The sequence below is a fragment of the Filicampus tigris genome, chromosome 12, assembly GCF_054856515.1.
Source record: "Filicampus tigris isolate MCC_2025a chromosome 12, RoL_Ftig_1.0, whole genome shotgun sequence".
Classification (NCBI taxonomy): domain Eukaryota; kingdom Metazoa; phylum Chordata; class Actinopteri; order Syngnathiformes; family Syngnathidae; genus Filicampus; species Filicampus tigris.
Window position 1 is genome coordinate 14607329 of NC_141228.1, and position 17625 is coordinate 14624953.

Below are 17625 nucleotides of genomic sequence, written 5' to 3' on the forward strand. Positions count from 1 at the left end.
TATATATAATATATATATAATATATATATATATATATATATATATATATATATATATATATATACATATACATATATATATATATATACATATGTATATATATATATACGTATATATGTGTATATATATATATATGTGTATATATATATATATATATATATATATATATATATATATATATATATATATATATATATATATATATATATATATATATATATATATATATATATATATATAAACTGAAAGAGCCCTTTTGGCTTAAGGTGAAAGCCATGTTTGATAAATAGAGGTTAATTGGGGTCGTGTTGCTTTGATTGTGTCTCTTCTGTAAATTCAAATTCACTGACTGTACTGAATTAAATGAGGCAGGACCACCACTGCACACGGCGAATAAAAGACAAACTGCCTTTCTCAGGGAGGCGAATGGAATTTCAATTTTAGACACTGCTTAAAAAAAAAAAAAAAGAAGAAATAATTTGATGAACTGCAGCAATCCTGGATGCTTGTGATAGCAGCTCTGGCTGACACTGATTGGTTAAAAGTTAGCAAAGGCTTACAAATCACTCTGTGCCGCAGTGTTGACAAAGTAGAACGGAGCACAACAAAGACTTGGATGCTGTATTATTTATTTCTCTTCTTGCTTTTGTAGAGGGAAGAATCTCTGAATACCTTCCCCTCTTCTCATTTCTCTCTCAAGAAAAAAAGCTGAATAAGCACAAGTGGTGCACCAGATGTTAAGTAATTCAAAGTCACTCCCTTTCCAAACCTTTGTATACCACACTCAAGTTATAATCTCTCTCTGTGTCTCTGTGGGGGAATACTTTCAGATTTCTAGTAAAGCAGGTGCTCTTTTGGCCTTGAGGCAACCCCCTCACACACACGCACACCCATGTTCACACAGAGAAATGTCCTTGCTGCAATAGTATAAATGAAATTATTAATAAAGTATTTATGATAAGATAAGATAAGATAAGATAAGATAAGATAAGATAAGATAAGATAAGAAGGCCTTTATTGATCCCACAGTGGGGAAATTTTCAGTATTACAGCAGCAAAGATATAGGTCACACAGGGACGGCGGCATAATGAAGCTATTAATGTATAACATTAACGGCAAACATTCAGGATCAAACCTATGTAAATATACGCAGTAACTATGTGTATATACACATGTATATACACGCCAATATACATCTACAATCGATATTATTATTGCTGTTGTTGGCCAGGGCATTACACAAAACTGTAAAGAATAAACAATATATAATTATACAATATAAAATAATATACTATATTAAAGAAAAACAGACACTCTTTGACAAAGAAACGAAAACGCGCACACGATCAATAAAGACTTGCGCACGCACGCGCGTACACGACTAGAAACACGCCCCGCCTCGCCCTCATATTTGTTCCTATTCCCGAAACACACAAACATTCGCTGACAACATTCGGAATCAAGAATACTCTCAACGCCACTATATTTTTCCATGTAATAAAGCGTGCTTGCCAAGGAGGGTCACATATTATTGTTACATCAAATTGCGTTTTGTTAAAAGGCAAAGTAGTTTGTCCAAGAGGAGCTGCCGTATTGCTTCCGCTGCAGCCCTACTTCCGTGTACATTTTGGGCTGCGCTTCACCACATAAATTTATCTAATTAGTACTGTGGGTGCCGGAGCCTCGATTCTGTATATCTTTTCACTAATTTACTGGACCAAAACGCCATTAAGTTAATCTTGGAGTCCGGATAAACTCGCGTCGGTGCGTGTTAAAGCACGATAGGTCGCTTAGCTTGGCTTGCTAGCTGCGAACAAGGAGACTCGTTCAGATCTAAGACGAGATCAAGCGTTGTGCTTATCGTGTGGCAATGTGTGCAGTCAGCGTGAAAGAGGAGTACGAAGAGGAGCTGTGTCGATTAAAAGAGAGCGAGGGACAGCGTCTACTGTCAGGCAATGTTTTCAAGACGCCTCGAGTCGTGTCGCACAGAGAAGGTTGGTTGTTCTCCTTTGCCTTTTTTTTTTTTTTTTTTTTTTTTTTTTAAAGAATATTAATATAAAACTGGGTCCCACGTGCTTGTCTAGAACGGTTAATATAATGCCACTTTGCCAGAGTTCCTTCAATTGTGTCATCGAATCAATATTAAACACCAGCACAAGAGTAATTAAAAAATACTTGCACAGGATTTATTTTAAAGAAATTAAAACAAACCTCTAGCTCACCACCATATATATGAAATCAGAAGAATACAATCAATGTACGATCATAGTGTCAAATCAAGGAGAACAACATTTTTTTAAAGCAGATTAGTCGTAGTGGACATTTTTTAAGGCTGTCCACCAGTAGTCAGTAAGGCCCAGATCAAGGAATACGATCTTTCCCTACTCTTTTTGCATTCTGGATTAGGGGTCTAATGATATCCAAACATCAATATTCAGAATTGGTGCCATCTGACAGTTATTTTCCTGCTATGCCAGCACATTGAAATACAATTCCAGCTATGTGTGTTCTCCACTTGTTTTGATAATTTTTAACACAAATTTACATGAACAGTATTTACATGTATTATAACAAAAACTACATCATCTGTCCTTTGTGGTTAAAATGGTGGCCCTGCTTGTTGTACAATGAATTACACATTTATCATCCTTAAATTTGCTTATTTTGTTCTTCTAAATACTGAACTGCTCAAATGTCTTATAAAAATTACCAAAAACATCAATAATAAGGCACAACCTAGCACACCTTGACTTTTCCAAACCATTTCTTTTTGTTTTCTTGTGTCCTGCAGATGTTACTAAAAATGTTCTTCCTGAGCAGCAGGACCCTGAGTGCTCTTTCTTTAAAAAGGAAGTAGAGGAAGAGTCCCCACATATTAAAGCGGAAGAAGAGCCCGGTCACCACTGTGGAGGATCACGTACAGACAGTCTCGTCACTCCACAATCAGATTGTGACGTATCGTCACATTCTATTGACAGTGACACTGATGATGAGCACTTTGAAGGTGAGCTGACATGTCACACTGACAACAAACACTGAAAATGTGTGACAGAACCTTGCAGTGTATTGCGGTAATGACATCTACTGTAGGGCGGCGCAATGGTCAACTGGTTAGCACGTCCGCCTCACAGTTCAGAGGTCGTGGGTTCGATCCCTGCCTCCCTGTGTGGAGTTTGCATGTTCTCCCCGTGCCTGCGTGGGTTTTCTCCGGGTACTCCGGTTTCCTCTCACATTCCAAAAGCATGCATGGTAAATTGATTGGACTCTCTAAATTGCCCCTAGGTGTGATTGTGAGTGCGGATGTTTGTCTCAGTGTGCCCTGCGATTGGCTGGCAACCAATTCAGGGTGTCCCCCGCCTACTGCCCAAAGACAGCTGGGATAGTCTCCAGCACGCCCCGCGACCCTTGTATCGATAATGGATGGATGGATGGACATCTACTGTGACGCTTACTGTAATGGTGTAGCTTATGCCTGCTCCGTTGGTGGTAAAAGATTCACTGACAAGGGAAAATATGCGAAAACATACTGTGAACAGAGATGCTTTTCCTGGGCAGTTTGTGGTGAAACATTCTCTGTAAAGATGTAATAATAATAAAAAAAAAATATCTGTACTGTGCTCTGCCAAGAAGACATCTTCCATCCGCAAGAAGATATGGTGCAGGGACTTTAATTTACACGTTATGGGGAAAAAACAGATAGATGAGCATGGGTGGGTGTATAGTAAAAGTGAAGAACAAAAGAGAAAAGTTTTTACTATGATATTTTATGGATTGGAAAATTGTACTCCATAAATCTCTTCTCTGGAAATGATAAACCTTTTATCTGTGTTTACAGGTTTCGCACATTACACTGGAACCACAACCAGTGCTGGCATTGGATGTGGAAATCAAGTAAGGACTTGTGTATTTCAAGTAGGGTTAAGTTAGATAAAAGGTCCATTTATAAATGTATTATTTATATGTACAGTGATTTTGTAAGTTTTCCAGAAACAGTGTTATATCCCTTCGTTACAACCATTGTACAATAAGTGACTCCTTCCTGCTTTTTTTTTGGCCTACTTTGAAATTCAACTGGGTAATTTAGAATAACATGAATGACGACGTAACGTAAATAGACCACCAATCAGGCACTTGATGTGTGGATTCAAGGAGAGGTTTTTTTTGTTTTGTTTTTGTAAATTAATCTTATTTTGTGTTTGATACAGGACAGAACTGACACAGAAAATTCAATTACAATCCCAGAAGGTAGTGGCAATGATGGAATGGATTCCTCTGCCTCCACTAAAGAGGAATTATCTGTGTGTGAAATTGTAAGAAGGTGTTTGATTACACAATCACAATCAGTGACGAAAATTGCATAGAATAATATTACTAAAATGAGTAGTTTGGGTATAAATTAACTGTTATTATTTGTAAATTCCTAAATATTACTACTATTCTTTGTTTCAGAACACTGACGAGCCACTTTGTCTTTCCCGGGAAACTTCAGATGAAGAACAGCAACATCAGGCTGAAACAGAATTGTTCTCTTCCAATGGAGGGAATTTTGTGTGTGAAATGGTAATGTATTTTGTGACATTCACAAGAATGGTGAAAAAAAAGCATATCAGAAGTATTGGAAAATGTAGCGCTGTACTTATCCATTCAGTGGATATAGTCGTCACAATCACGCAGTTTTTTGTGACACAAAAAATGAGCCCCAGGTAAATCATTTAAAAACTTTTTCCACCATTAAAACTGCCCCCTCGACTAAATGGTTTAGCACATTTAGAGTCACTAGATTTTAAGAGTGGTGTCCAACTTCCCTCAAACTGATTTCGCCATCTCTACCACTTGAGAACGGTATGCAGAGCGAAGGAAATCCACTAGGTGGCACTGTGGCAGGAAATGGTTGGTCACTCGTCCACTTCCCACCAACTAGAAAGTCACGTCATGAAAATCATCCAAGACATTTTGACATTTTTTTCACAGTGTGCATGAGACCATGGCAGCATATAGAGGCACGAACGCTGGCACTCTCCAGCAAAATATTGCCAGCAACCCAGATACGTGGGGCTGGCGAACAAGCTCATCTGGCATCATTCACGACTTCCTGCTCTATCAAGGGGTCTCCATGTTTTTCAATGTTGCCCTAGATGAGCAAGAACAGATGCTTCCTCTAGGAGCCAAAGTGGTAACAATAATCTGCAAAACAATCAAACACCCTCAGCTGTCGCCTTCCATGACAACATCTCCACAAATTTCGACCTGGTTCAGAGCTTGCTCGGCTCCTTGGGTGTCAAATTGATTGGCCCAGTGCGACTAAAACACACCGGTGGAGCTCCTTTGATGGCAGAGAAAGACCTGATGAAGCGGGGCCGTGGAGCCCGTGAATTCAGGTCTGCCGAAAGGGGGGATTGCAATCAAATGGTTTGAGAGCACATTTGTCAACTTTCTGAGCAAAGTCTGTGGGATCATGCCCACAGACTCTGTCAAACGGTGGTGCAAAGAGACCTGAGGTGCAAAGAGACCTGATGTACGCTACGACAACGATTTTCGAAAGATTTCCTGTTTTTCCTGTACGGATCGTAGGTCGTATTAACGGTGGAAAAGGTTTAGAAATGATTTTTGGCCTCATGTTTTTTTTTTTTTTTTTTGTATCACAAACTTGGCTCTTGAACAAGGTTGTGTAGACTCCACAGTGCGCGCTTGATTACACAATCAGAGGTGGTGAACATAGTTAATAAATATAGTCGTGGTTATGAATGAACAAGTGTTTGCAAATGACAAAATACACTAATACGCTTTTCCTTGTTTCAGAACACAGAGGAGCAGAGTTCTCTTTCCCTGGAAATGTTAGATGAAGAACAACAACAGGCAGCAGGTTCATTTTCTTACACCGAAGAGGCTTTCGTGTGTCAAATGGTAATTATGTATGTCATTGCATAGACACACACCATTTAAAGTGCCTCTGATTAACCCCGAATAACGTTCGGGTGTTCAAGTAGACTTCTCCTGACATTTTTGTACAGCACAAGCCACGGTCCGGAGAGAGCTTCCACAGCAGAGAGCTTCCACAATATCAGAGGGATCTCATTGTTGAAAGGTATCAGTCGGGAGAAGGGTACAAAAAAATTTCCAAGGCGCTAAATATACCATGGAGCACAGTGAAGAGCGTCATCTTCAAGTGGAGAAAAAATGGCACAACAGTCCCGTTACCAAGAACTGGACGTCCCTCCAAAATTGATGAGAAGACGAGAAGAGAACTGGTCAGGGAGGCCGTCAAGAGACCGACAGCAACGTTGAAGGAGCTGCAGGAATTTCTGGCAAGTACTGGATGTTCAGTACATGTGACAACAATCTCCCGTCTTCTTCATATGTCTGGACTCTGGGGTAGGGTAGCAAGATAAGGGGAGAAGCCTTCTCTTACTAAGTATTAAGGCCGTACGTTCTCATGTTTTTTTTTTTGTCAATGTGTGCTTAAGGTCCGTGCAGGCGTGTTTATTTTTGTTGATTAGGGTTGATGGGTGGAGGGGATATCGGCTCTCCTGAATGGTGGCAACCGTCTCTTTAAAAGTAGAACTTTGAAGACAGCAAGAGAAAGGAAACCCCGATTTGTCTCCTTCACCGTCCAGACTAAGAGAATTGTGTGTAAAATTATATGCTGGCACTATCAAGTAGGGGGAACCGCCACCTTGTATGATTTTTCAATTTTTTTCTGTTTGTTTGAAGGGAAGGGAAGCGAATTGGATTTTGGTTGTAAATGGCAAATTATCGTTCACTTGTATAGTTCTTTTCCACCTATTAAGGCACTCAAAACGCTACGCACTGACTTTGCATTCGGCTATTGATGACGCAGAATCAGAAGTAAATGGGGGAGGGGGTTCAGTATCTTGCTCAAGGGCACTTCGACATGGTCACAAAGGCCGGGGATCGAACCCACAACTTCTGATTAGCATGGCTCTACCTCTGATCCATGCCGCCCCCGTTGTGTTGCATTCTCGGTTACATTTGATGGATTTACAAATGTTTTGTTTGCTCTTTTGGGCCTTGGTTCACCCTGAATGAAGTCTTTTTTTTTTTTTTTTTTGTAAAATAGTTTACCCATGGTCAAACCAATAATATTGTCAATAAATATTTTTTAGTACACCAAGTGTGGATCCTTTTTTTTTACGTTTTGTCCTATACACCTTTTGAAAGGGCTTGATAAAGGAAAAACATTCAAACCTGGCAAGATTTTGCCCCCCAAAAAGCATATCAAATTGGCATCATATTTTGACATCACCAAAACCTGGCGTTTCAAGAGGAGTGTGTCGACTGCTGGTTAGTGCGTATGGCTTTCAAGAGACATGACGAGGAAGACCGGGAGCAACAGGCAGAAGTCGAAGAATTTGAAGAGAAGCTTGCAACTACTGAACCCAGTAGTCAAGATGTCCTCTAAAACAGTACATAGGCGAATCTATGACAAAAGACATTTCTGCCTTCATTCCGAGATTCCTTTTGCAAAAAGTACAAGACATCAAATGCATTCACAAAGCCGAGATGGCCAAGGCACTCTAATCCTCAAGCAAGGATCAGCCATGTGCAATCAACTTTAGGGCAAAATCAGAAACGGGCAATTACAATCACAACTATTCGGTCTTTTCTTCCGGAAAAGGACAAATAATATGTAAAAGACAAGCAACCCAGAGTGCAACAGATTATGTGCCTTGCAGGTTGTGCTGCCCCTCAACCAGGGGTGGGCAACTCTGGTCCTCGAGGGCTACTATCATGCATGTTTAAGGTGTTTCCGTCCTCCCAACACACCTGATTCAAATGATCAGGATCGTCTGCATAGCTTGGTGATGAGATAATCATTTCAATTAGGTGTGTTGGAGGAAGGAAACATCTAAATCACGCAGGACAGTGGCCCTCGAGGACCAGAGTTGCCCATGCCTGCTACTGTATAAATGTTGCAAACTTCAATTCAAAAAGGGCTTTTGAAGAAAACAGACGAGGCTGGCTTTTCCAACAGACACGACAGTTTCCAATGAACTTAAAAAAAAACGTTGAGGACATGACAAATGACTCTGTCACTCATCTAGTGAAATCTGATGCGCTCAACATTTCACTGCGAGAGAGAATGTTCTTCAAAAATGGGGTATTTGGACGACAATGGGCTGATGGCAGGAACAAGTTGACGGGAACCTGCCAAATTGTTTTGAAATGTAAAATTGACCAAGACAGCGTCTTAAAGGGATTTGAGCAACCAGGGAAAGTTCAACAACATTCTGGAGGCTGTAAAAAGGATGACCAAGTTTAATGCATTGAAAAAAAGATTTTAAACTCCCTCAACAGTAACTCACTGCATAGCCTATTCCCTGCTATTTCGCGCGTGTGCATGTGTGTGTGCGTGTGGAACCGATCTTCTGTTATTTGCTGTTTTATTGCACAGTCCAAAGCAATAAAAAGATTCAGTGTATGCTTCTTGGTTGACTCTTGGTGATATGTGTTAAGTTTAATTCATTCGTGGTGTTTTTTTCATCTACCGTACGTTTGAGATGTCCACTTTTGTTGTGTGTTTGTTTATTGTGTGGAAATGGCACAAAGTTTGCTTGATATTTATGTAAATATTCTTTGCCCATGTGTGATGTCACATTTTGTTTGTGCTAGCGTGTTATTTAGGCTAGTATGCTAGCTAACGCTATTGATGAGCTTCAAGTGAAGGTGTTTTTTTTTTTTTTTTGTTAAAGAATTTAACGACTGAATACTGTTATGTATGTAACATAGGGTCACGATCGTGTACATTTTAAATACACTGTGTTTGTGCCAAGCTTGTAGCATCATAATCACAAAGACTTTGATGCTGTAATTACTGCCAAAAGTGCATTAACAAAGCACTCGGCAAAGGCTGAAAATACTTGTACTGTACATGTTATGTCTTAGTTTTTTTTTTTTTTTAAATACATTTGTAAAAAAATACACATAATGTGGTGATGTTGAACTCCTCATTTAACCCCTACTGATCTTCTAATATTTTCTGTTTAAGAGCTTTGTTTTTGCATCCATAAGCAGACCCCTTTGAGGGTGCGTCAATCATTATTTATATTTATTACAGGTACAGTATATGCTTTGTCATCTATCCAGGTGGAGTCCCTGTTTGTGAGTGCGTAACAACACCGAAGTCCACTGTTCTACTGGTCAACACGTACATACGCGCACACACTAAGCATTTCCTTGTGTAACAGCCAAAATACTCCTGCAAAGAAAAAGATCCATACAATAAAGTTGGGATTCCAAAGTTGCTGACAACGATGCAAATACAAGAACGCAAACACACACATTTACACGCACGGGGACCCAAGGAAAGGGAATAAAACGGAGTGCTCACCCAAGGCTTGATGAAACTCACCCGACACCGGGGTCATGGTGGTGGGTGGCAGGCTGTTGATGTTGAGCGCCCCCATCTGGTGGATCTGTGTGGCGGGAAAGGTGGCCACACTCGGCGTCAGGTAACCGCCATGGCTCGCTGCCATAATGGCCGCCTGCTGCTGCATGAGCTAAAGAAGAGGGACACGGAGGACCGGGGGTGAGGGTGCCCAGGTGAGAGGAGGACAGATGGTAATGGGCAAAATATAGTATGTGGGGGAAGGAGCGGGAGGGAGGAAACGTGTGTGTTGAGGTTGATGGATGGAGAGTGGAGGGGAAATAGAAAGTGGAGCAGAGTAGAAGAAAGGGAAGCGGGAAGAAAAGAGAAGCCTGTCAGCCTATGTTTAGTGCATCTGTCTGGGCTGGCAGCAGGAAGCCTGTCACCAGCTGCTCTCGCTCTCATTCAAATCAAGACGTTGACATGTGCACATTATCTGTGCGCTCAGGGAACAGGCAAAGTTTGCACAGGAGCTGCAATGTGCTCTCCTTGGAAACTTCACCACAACATACTCATACAGAGGAACCTTCGCTTATTCATGGTGGCAACATTTTTTTGGGGGGGTGGGGGGGGGATCGATTCATCCCTCGTTATTCATTCACCTATTCCTTTTGCATAAAATATTTGCCAATTCATTGCAGTGAAAGCAACTCTGAATGCTTCAGAATATCAAGAGATTTTTGCAAGGTCCGTAAGACATGGCCATAGCGCCTCACCAGTGAAGCATGGTTGTGGTAGTGTCATGGCGCGGAACCGGTTCCCCTGTATTTATTGAGGATGTGCCTGCCTACAAAGCAGCAGGATGAATTGTGAAGGGTTTTGGGCAGTGTTCTCTGCTCTAATTCAGCCAAATGCTTCAGAACTCACTGGACGGCGCTTCACAGTGCAGATGGACAATGACCCAAAACATTCTGCGAAAGCAAATAAGAGTTTTGAAAGCAAAGAGGTGGAATGTTATGCAATTGCCAAGTCAATCACCTGACCTGAATCCGACTGAGCACGCACTTAACTTGTTGAAGACGAAACTGAAGTAAAAAAAAAAAAAAAAAAAAAAAATCAAGCAGGAACTCAAGTCGGTTTTATTTGAGGCCTGGGAGAGCATCACCAGGGAGGAAATTTGGCGTCTGGTGATGTCTCTGATTTATGATTTTAATTTGTCCTATTACTTTTGGTCTCTTAAAAAGTGAGAGGCAACGGTTGGAATTCCTACACCATACACCTAACTGAGAGCCAGGCCTTCTCGTCCAACATTGTGCCACAATTGGGATTCAGGAAGAATGGTCGAATGGTTTAATTCGAGACTCGCGCCGCCACCATCTGCAGTTGAGTAGATACTGTAAATACCCTATAGCCACTTTTGCATCGACTATCAGGCAATCGTGAGTAATATCAAAAACATCAATTTGGAAGATGCAATCCTAGTTACGCCCTTTTGGTAGATCAGTTTTCATATCCGTGTGAAGTCAAGTTTGCGTCATCCCTCCGGTATTTCAAATATTTCTTCTCATAATAATAGTAATAGTAAAAATAGAAATACCACTTTTGGCTTCAGCTCCGAAAGCATGTGGCTTCCATGCTGACTGTAAAGCCTGTGTGCTAATATATTGAAGGGGCGGGGGCGCCGGTTTTTACCATGCAGGGTCAGTAGCGCGTGCATGCAAGCATGTGAATAAACACCGTGGGCTACATTTTGATGGAAGCTGCGTCCGTCTCTTACTAAGCAGAAATGCAGAGTGAATGAAGGCCTATTGATTTTCATCTCCGGGCGGGCGGGGCCGTTGTCCGGCGGGTGGAAATTGACTGCAGTTTTTGTGACACATCTACTAAATTACTAACATGCTCTGGATTGTGCGTTGCTAGTTATGCCTGCTTAAAAATATACGTTTATTGATCGGCGCCTGGATTCAGGGACATCTCAAGAGAGATGAGATGCTCTGCACTCGCCAGTAAAACTCTGCTCTGCAAAAATAGGGGAAAAATGTTTCTGTGTGTAAAACAACAGTGTTCTCTCTGTGCAGAGTAGATTTTTACATTTCAGGCAGCACAGTCATTGGCTTGAAAGTCCAACTAATTTGGGGATTTTAATTATTATACAATGTACATTTTCACATTTGAGATTAGAAAGTGGCAGCAGATGCCAATCTCAAGCTTGTTTCCGCTCCCAATATGTCTTTAAAAATACAAACGCAATATTAATCATAATGCCATGTTTAGACTACAGTGCGCATAGAACATATTATTAAAAGATTTTTTTGGGGGGGGGGGGGGGGGGGTGACGTCCTGTTTACATAAACAAATAAATGAGAATTTCTTATCATACTGTTGACTAATAAATAGAACTGTTGCATAAAAGAACGATTTAATTGTTCTGTCAGTTTACATCTCTGGTGTAGACTAACAAATATACATCATTTGTAGTAAATAATACTTTTCCGACCAATTAAGTTAAGTTGGATCATTTTTCTCATGCCACAATGATATGTGGTTGGGAATGGCTGCTTTAGTTTGTAATGTCAATGCTATTTTCTCTGATGGAGGTAAAAAGAAGGGAACAAAAGCCAAGCGAGGGGGGACAAAAGGGAGGCGAAGAAAGTTGTCCGGCTTCCAGCGGCATTCATTTACTGTCAGGCATCTGCTTTTTTTTTTTTTTCTTTTATTGCAACCTGATGGCACCGCTCCTCCCGCAGTGCCAGCAGGCAATCACCTCTTTATCACATGGCAATTATCTCGCTACAGCGCCGCTCCGTGACTCGCAGCACTGTCACGCGTGAACCCGGCACGCTGCGACCCGGTCGCCAACGCATGGAGGGAGAAGACAAAAGGAGGCAAAGTGGCTGATAAAGGCTGGGGGGAAAAAAACGATGGGGTTGGAGGTCAATGAGTTGAACTTAAAGACTGGATGGCAACTAAAGGGCCCCATTTGTTAGCGCCATGCTAACACAGAAATGGTTTTAATAGTGTTTTGGTTTCTTGTACACAATGTAAAGTGAACAAAAGCGGGTGTATGGAATGCTGCTTGAGCATGTATTCAATATATCCATTTTAATGTCCATGTACTAGTATACTCTTTATCCTCACTAGGCATTTCAGTGCACTGGTGAAACGATTGTGGCTACTAGTAACGTTTGTTTTCCTTTTGGCCTGAATATTAAATATATGGAATAAATGTTCAAAAGCCTTTTCATGCTACTGAAATATCAACTAGTGCACAGTTTTGCTTCCATGGTAATATGTATGCATCATAAAATGCCAAAGTTGTCCTACTAGTGTGCAAATTACCATACCGTAGTGCAAGGTAGGAGAAGAGAAAAATGTTACTGGTAGGACACGTTCTACTAGTGCACCCTAGTCGTTCTACTAGTGTGCTTAATTTTCTTACTAGTGAGGATAAAGAGCATACTAGTATTGATTTTAAGCTCATACGTTCTTTGTCCCGGCACTAGCAGGACAACAACATGTTGTGTAGTAGCCTACTAGCAGTGTGCAGATGTTAACTAGTGCACAGTTTTTACTAGAAACGCAGTTGTCCAACTAGTAAGCCCAAGTTGTCCTCCTAGTGTGCAGATGTGGCACAGAGTAGTTGAATGCAAGAGAGGAAAAAAACATTACTGCTGTGACAGTCATTCTACTAGTGCACCCTATTTTGCTCTCCAAGTGCGCCAAATTGTTTTACGAGTGAGGGAAAACAACATGCCTACTAGTACATGGACCTTAAATACAATCTTTGTCTTGACTAGTAGCACAATTTTGCCATAATAGTAGGCAAACTATGTTACTAGCAAGGCAAGAGACACACTGTACAATTCTACGGCACTTTTTAACATCAACAATTCATTAGTAACACTAGTAGCATGGAGTTGTCAACAAATGCAATTTTTTTCCTCAATAGTACTTGTCCTACTAGTGTGCAGTAATGTCATACAAAAGTGAAAGTAAGGAGTGGACCAATACGTAACATTAATTCTAGTAGTGCACTCAATTATCTTGCTAGTGACAAAAAAAAGCACACTAGTACACGGGCCTTCAGCTGGACATCCAGAATAAGGGATGAATGCTAGGTGTGCTTCGAGGCAACTAAACCAGGTCATATACACTCAACACACCCTTGTGCGTGTGCATATGTGTGGCTGCATCGTCATTGTTGTGCATGTTTAAAAAAATTAATGCCTCCAACAGGGGGAGATGTTTCCTAATGCCAGTTTACAGTTGCCACCCCACCGCCCCCCCCATTCGCCCGCCCACACGCTGTCACTATTAGCAGCCGGTTAAAGCGTCTCCTCTCCTCTCATTTATCTCGCTCAAGCTCAGGCTGAAATGCGTTTGCCTTTGAATCGCGAACACACACACACACACACACACGAACCCCCCCCCCCCCACACACACTAGAAAAAAGGCAAGTCATGCCGCAACACAAGCAGCATAAGCTTCAATAATTATTTCATTTTTAATGTCTTTAGATTGTATTATTTACAATAAGCCCTTCCAAAAAAAATGTGTTACTTTTCTACATGTGGTTCTTTTGAAGTATAAAATCTATCTGAATATTTAACATTTGCCATTTTATGGGGTTTACATGTCGTTAAAGCCATTCCTTAATCCCGTATCTTAGAGAGCGGCGAATGCTTGCAAAAGTGTTTGCGCACGTAGCGAATGTTGGTTTTTCGTCAGGGTTCGTTCAAGGTTGCAAAGACGTTTGCAAACAGTCGACGGTCACAAACAAATTTTGAACATGTTCAAAATGTCTTTGCAGAATTTGGGCCTACCCGAGCAATTGGTTGGTCTTTTTTTAACTGAAACTTGTCAGCCAATCAGAAAAGGGGTTTCCCTTCCCCAGGATGAAGTGGCCATTCCCGACCAGAATCAGCATTTTGACAGCTTGTCATTTTTTTTTTTTTTTAAATCTCGTCACTTTGCTAGCAAATATATGAGATTGGTCACGGAAGGAATACAAGTTGTATATCAAGGTACCACTGTAACTGTTTGTTTTACTGTAGTACAAATGTGACAGCAGCTGCTGTGTTAGTCACTCAGTCGCCTTGTCTACTGCATTCTGTTCATTTGCTCTGTACCATCCTCTTCTCTTTGTTGCAAGGAATAAACAAGAAATACAACTCTTGGGATTCCTTCTCGTTTATTACACGAATCTAGAAAACATTGCCACAAGTCCTAACTATTATAGCTCAATACAAACGCCGCGTGGAAAACACGGCGGATGCTGCTCACCACCTTTTCCTGCTGGTGTTTTATGAAATCACCTTTTCGCAAATGGAATGTCTCCTGTCATAGATTGCCAGCGTCGGCGTCCATCACACCATTTCTCATTTTGGTCAGTGTTGCACACCCCTCGTCTCTCCTCGCCAGCACGCACGCACAACCCCCCCACCACCCCTCCCATCCCGCGCTGTCTCCTCCTGGTTTGACTAAAATCCAATTTACTGGCTGTCAACTCAACTCTATAATCTCATCCACAGCTGTAGTGGAGAGGTAACGCTTTACTGTACTCTCTGGTTACAGCTATATACACCAGTTCCCCCCACCGCCGCGCTCCATACGTGGCCGCCGCCGCCTCTTTTTGGCCGGAATGTGTGGAGAGCGGGAAGAACACGTAGTGTGCCTTTGGAGATAAAAAAGGCCTTTCACTGTCAGAGAGTTCTCGTCTTCAGGGAGTAAGTAAGCTTTATCGCGCCCGTAAAGACACATCCGTCGTATCACTTCGGCACTTTCCCCCGGTGGCGACGAGGGAATTGCCGTGCAAGCATGCAGCCGTTGCCGAAGGCTAATCATCGCTACATAGTGGAAGCTGGACTCCTACGCTATCTGAACAGAACACTTTCTTTGCTGCCTCCGACATTAAGAAGTGTGGTCGTAGCCTGAGTGGCTGTTTGGAGAAAGAGTCTTAAAGGGACGTTGAAAGAAAAGAAAATATTTCTTAAGGGCTTGTATCAAATACACGTACTGGACCTTGCTGCAAATAGTGAAAAACTGCAAGTAGTCGATGCTTCCCTAAAATGTTTGTAATTGCCGATATCAGTTACTCTCAGTGTGGCACTCCCCTAGTTAGGGCTCCCTCTAGTGGTAGGTGAAAGACAAGTATCAACTCATCTGCATGTAATCTTTAAGAAACGTTTGTTTTTAGGAATTCATTCAGTTTTTAATTTATGCGCAATACATTTTACTTGAACCATTGTTTATGTAGTTTTCTTTTCTATTTTCCTCTAGTTAAATGCAGTGTTAATGTTCAAACTGTGCATAATGTTACAGCTGCTTCAACTTTTTTTTTGGTCAAAATCAGATGTATTCAACTTCAAGTAAAATACATTTGCATTTGATCTCTTTTCAAATATTAATTTAGGTACAATACACATGTAATTTATGTGCAATACGTTTAATTAAATCATCATTTAGGTACAGTTTGTCTTTTTCATTTTCCTATTTGTAAGGGCAGTGATAATGTTCAAACTGTGCTTAATGTTACAGTGACCAGTTACAATAATATGAATTATATATGGAGGGGAAAATGTGTCGTGTTTGAATAGGCTAACTGTGCAACTGGATTTTGTGGTTTGTGATGATTTTGGTATTTGGAGACCTTTCTGTGGGAAGCTTAATTAAAAAAAAAAAAATACCATCAGTTTTGGAAAAATTCCGGTCGACTAAATATTTTTTTTTTCCCTTGAACAATAATTACTGTAGTGCAATGACAAATTCTGATGATGATTTCCATGGACCGTTAAATAAAAGTACCATAGTATATGTTTGGTGTTATTTATTAATTTTTTTTGGAGGAGGGGGGGAGATTTAAACTTAAATACCGTAAATTAAATACAATTACCCTATTACTTGATACGTGTAGTCCCTTTGTTGAAATAGAAATCCCAAAAAATAATAAGCAAGATTATGCAAATCTACTGCAGCAATTTCTATGCAACTCTGTGGAGGTGTGGGAAATGGTCCCCCCCCAAAAAAAACATTACATGTTTACGCAGATCTGGACAAATGTGTCGATCCATTTCCCTTAAATTTGTAATGAATAATTCATGTGTTTTAATGACCAAAACTTTGACGCATGTAAGAGTGGGTTTTGCAATTTGGTACTGATCCAAATTAGGATTGCTCGTCTATTTTGTACAGATCTGCAGTCAAATGAATCAAACCAGCACTCAACTTTCGGGCATCATCCTGCTCGAACAATAAGGAAAAGTCATGGCCCAAATGGAGCACCTCCCTTCAACCATTTGCATGTTGTCACATTTCTTAGGCAAAAAAAGGAGTGCATTTCATGAATGGTAATGAAGGCGAGAGTTTTACCGGAAAGAAAAAACGGCCTCGCAATTATTCCGGGATGGCCATTTGCACTTTTGCGCCATGCCCCCACGGTGCTGGTATGAAATGAAACGAGAGCAATGGATAGCCCTCTTAAGACCTCATATATCGTTTACATTTCCTTTATAGCCAAACAAGTTGTGTGCTCGCTTCTCTATAAATAAAACCGCATACGTTGATGGTCTTTTTATAAAGTGTGGCACAGATGAGGCCGGGCCGGGATTGTTGTCGTGACATTAGATGGAGAGCAGCAATTGCAGTAAGTAACGCAGTAATGAAAGGCACTACTCATACGGAAATAGTAATATTATAGCCATTACAATGTCACAAAAACACATTTTAATGCATTTTAACCTTGCTGAGTCATGTACGTCATTTGTACATATAAAAGGCGTCAGAGTAAAATCATTTGCAGCACAGGATGTCGCACTGCTGACTAATTTGGCTAAAAAAGGCGACTGAAAGTCATTTTTTAAAAATTCCAGCAACATAATTGTATTCATTTTCCTAAAATGTATAACTTCAATATGGAACGTAGACCAATTTGGATTTTAATCATAAACAAACTATCGCGGCTGTCTACATCAATGTCATACCATAGAATTTGGTAATAGTGTTGTTTCTTTTTTGAATACACAACTTCTAACTTCTCTTTGTTTTAGGTTTACTTTGACAGTAAACTTCAACTGAAAGTGGCATAAACAGCTTGAAGCCTCTTTTTTGAATAACTGTTCAGTCTGCCAAATTGCTATTTGCTATGAAGTGAGTTGAGCTGAGTTCAGTGCCATTATAAGCACTCGTTGGGCCACTCACATCTCTCTGTTACTTGTATTTTTATCAAATTTTCAAAAGGCAGTAACTAGGAATGTATTAGAGGGGGAACATTCGGGCTTTTTAGTCCTTTGCACTGTGAACC

General features: G+C 40.7%; 2 protein-coding genes across 8 annotated transcripts in view; one reads left to right on the plus strand and one right to left on the minus strand.

Moving 5' to 3' along the window:
* celf5a (cugbp, Elav-like family member 5a) overlaps window positions 1-17625 on the minus strand; it is a 303484-nt gene that overhangs the window by 23971 nt on the left and 261888 nt on the right. For 3 of the 6 annotated variants that reach the window (XM_086046323.1, XM_086046322.1, XM_086046327.1), the window contains one exon: window positions 9351-9519. In XM_086046323.1, coding sequence (XP_085902449.1) covers window positions 9351-9519 — 169 coding nt within the window. The remainder of the gene's footprint in view (window positions 1-9350; window positions 9520-17625) is intronic. The other 3 variants (XM_086046326.1, XM_086046325.1, XM_086046324.1) reach the window with 2 other exon arrangements.
* LOC147138638 (uncharacterized) lies at window positions 1448-7107 on the plus strand. Of its 2 annotated transcripts, XM_086046329.1 has the most exons (7): window positions 1842-1995; window positions 2793-3005; window positions 3837-3892; window positions 4207-4311; window positions 4451-4561; window positions 5801-5905; window positions 6013-7107. In XM_086046329.1, exons 1-7 carry the CDS (start codon window positions 1872-1874, stop codon window positions 6388-6390), a joined length of 1092 nt encoding a protein of 363 aa, XP_085902455.1. In that variant the 5' UTR covers window positions 1842-1871; the 3' UTR covers window positions 6391-7107. The 2 variants fall into 2 exon arrangements, with proteins under 2 accessions (XP_085902454.1, XP_085902455.1); XM_086046328.1 differs by lacking the exon at window positions 4207-4311 and having other exon boundaries at window positions 1448-1995.

Excerpts from the sequence above, each read along its gene's own strand:
- LOC147138638 (XM_086046329.1), top strand. The coding sequence starts at position 1,872 with ATGTGTGCAGTCAGCGTGAAAGAGGAGTACGAAGAGGAGCTGTGTCGA. Across the intron at positions 4,312-4,450 it reads AATTATCTGTGTGTGAAATT|AACACTGACGAGCCACTTTG; the intron begins GTAAGAAGGTGT and ends TCTTTGTTTCAG. Across the intron at positions 4,562-5,800 it reads GGAATTTTGTGTGTGAAATG|AACACAGAGGAGCAGAGTTC; the intron begins GTAATGTATTTT and ends TCCTTGTTTCAG.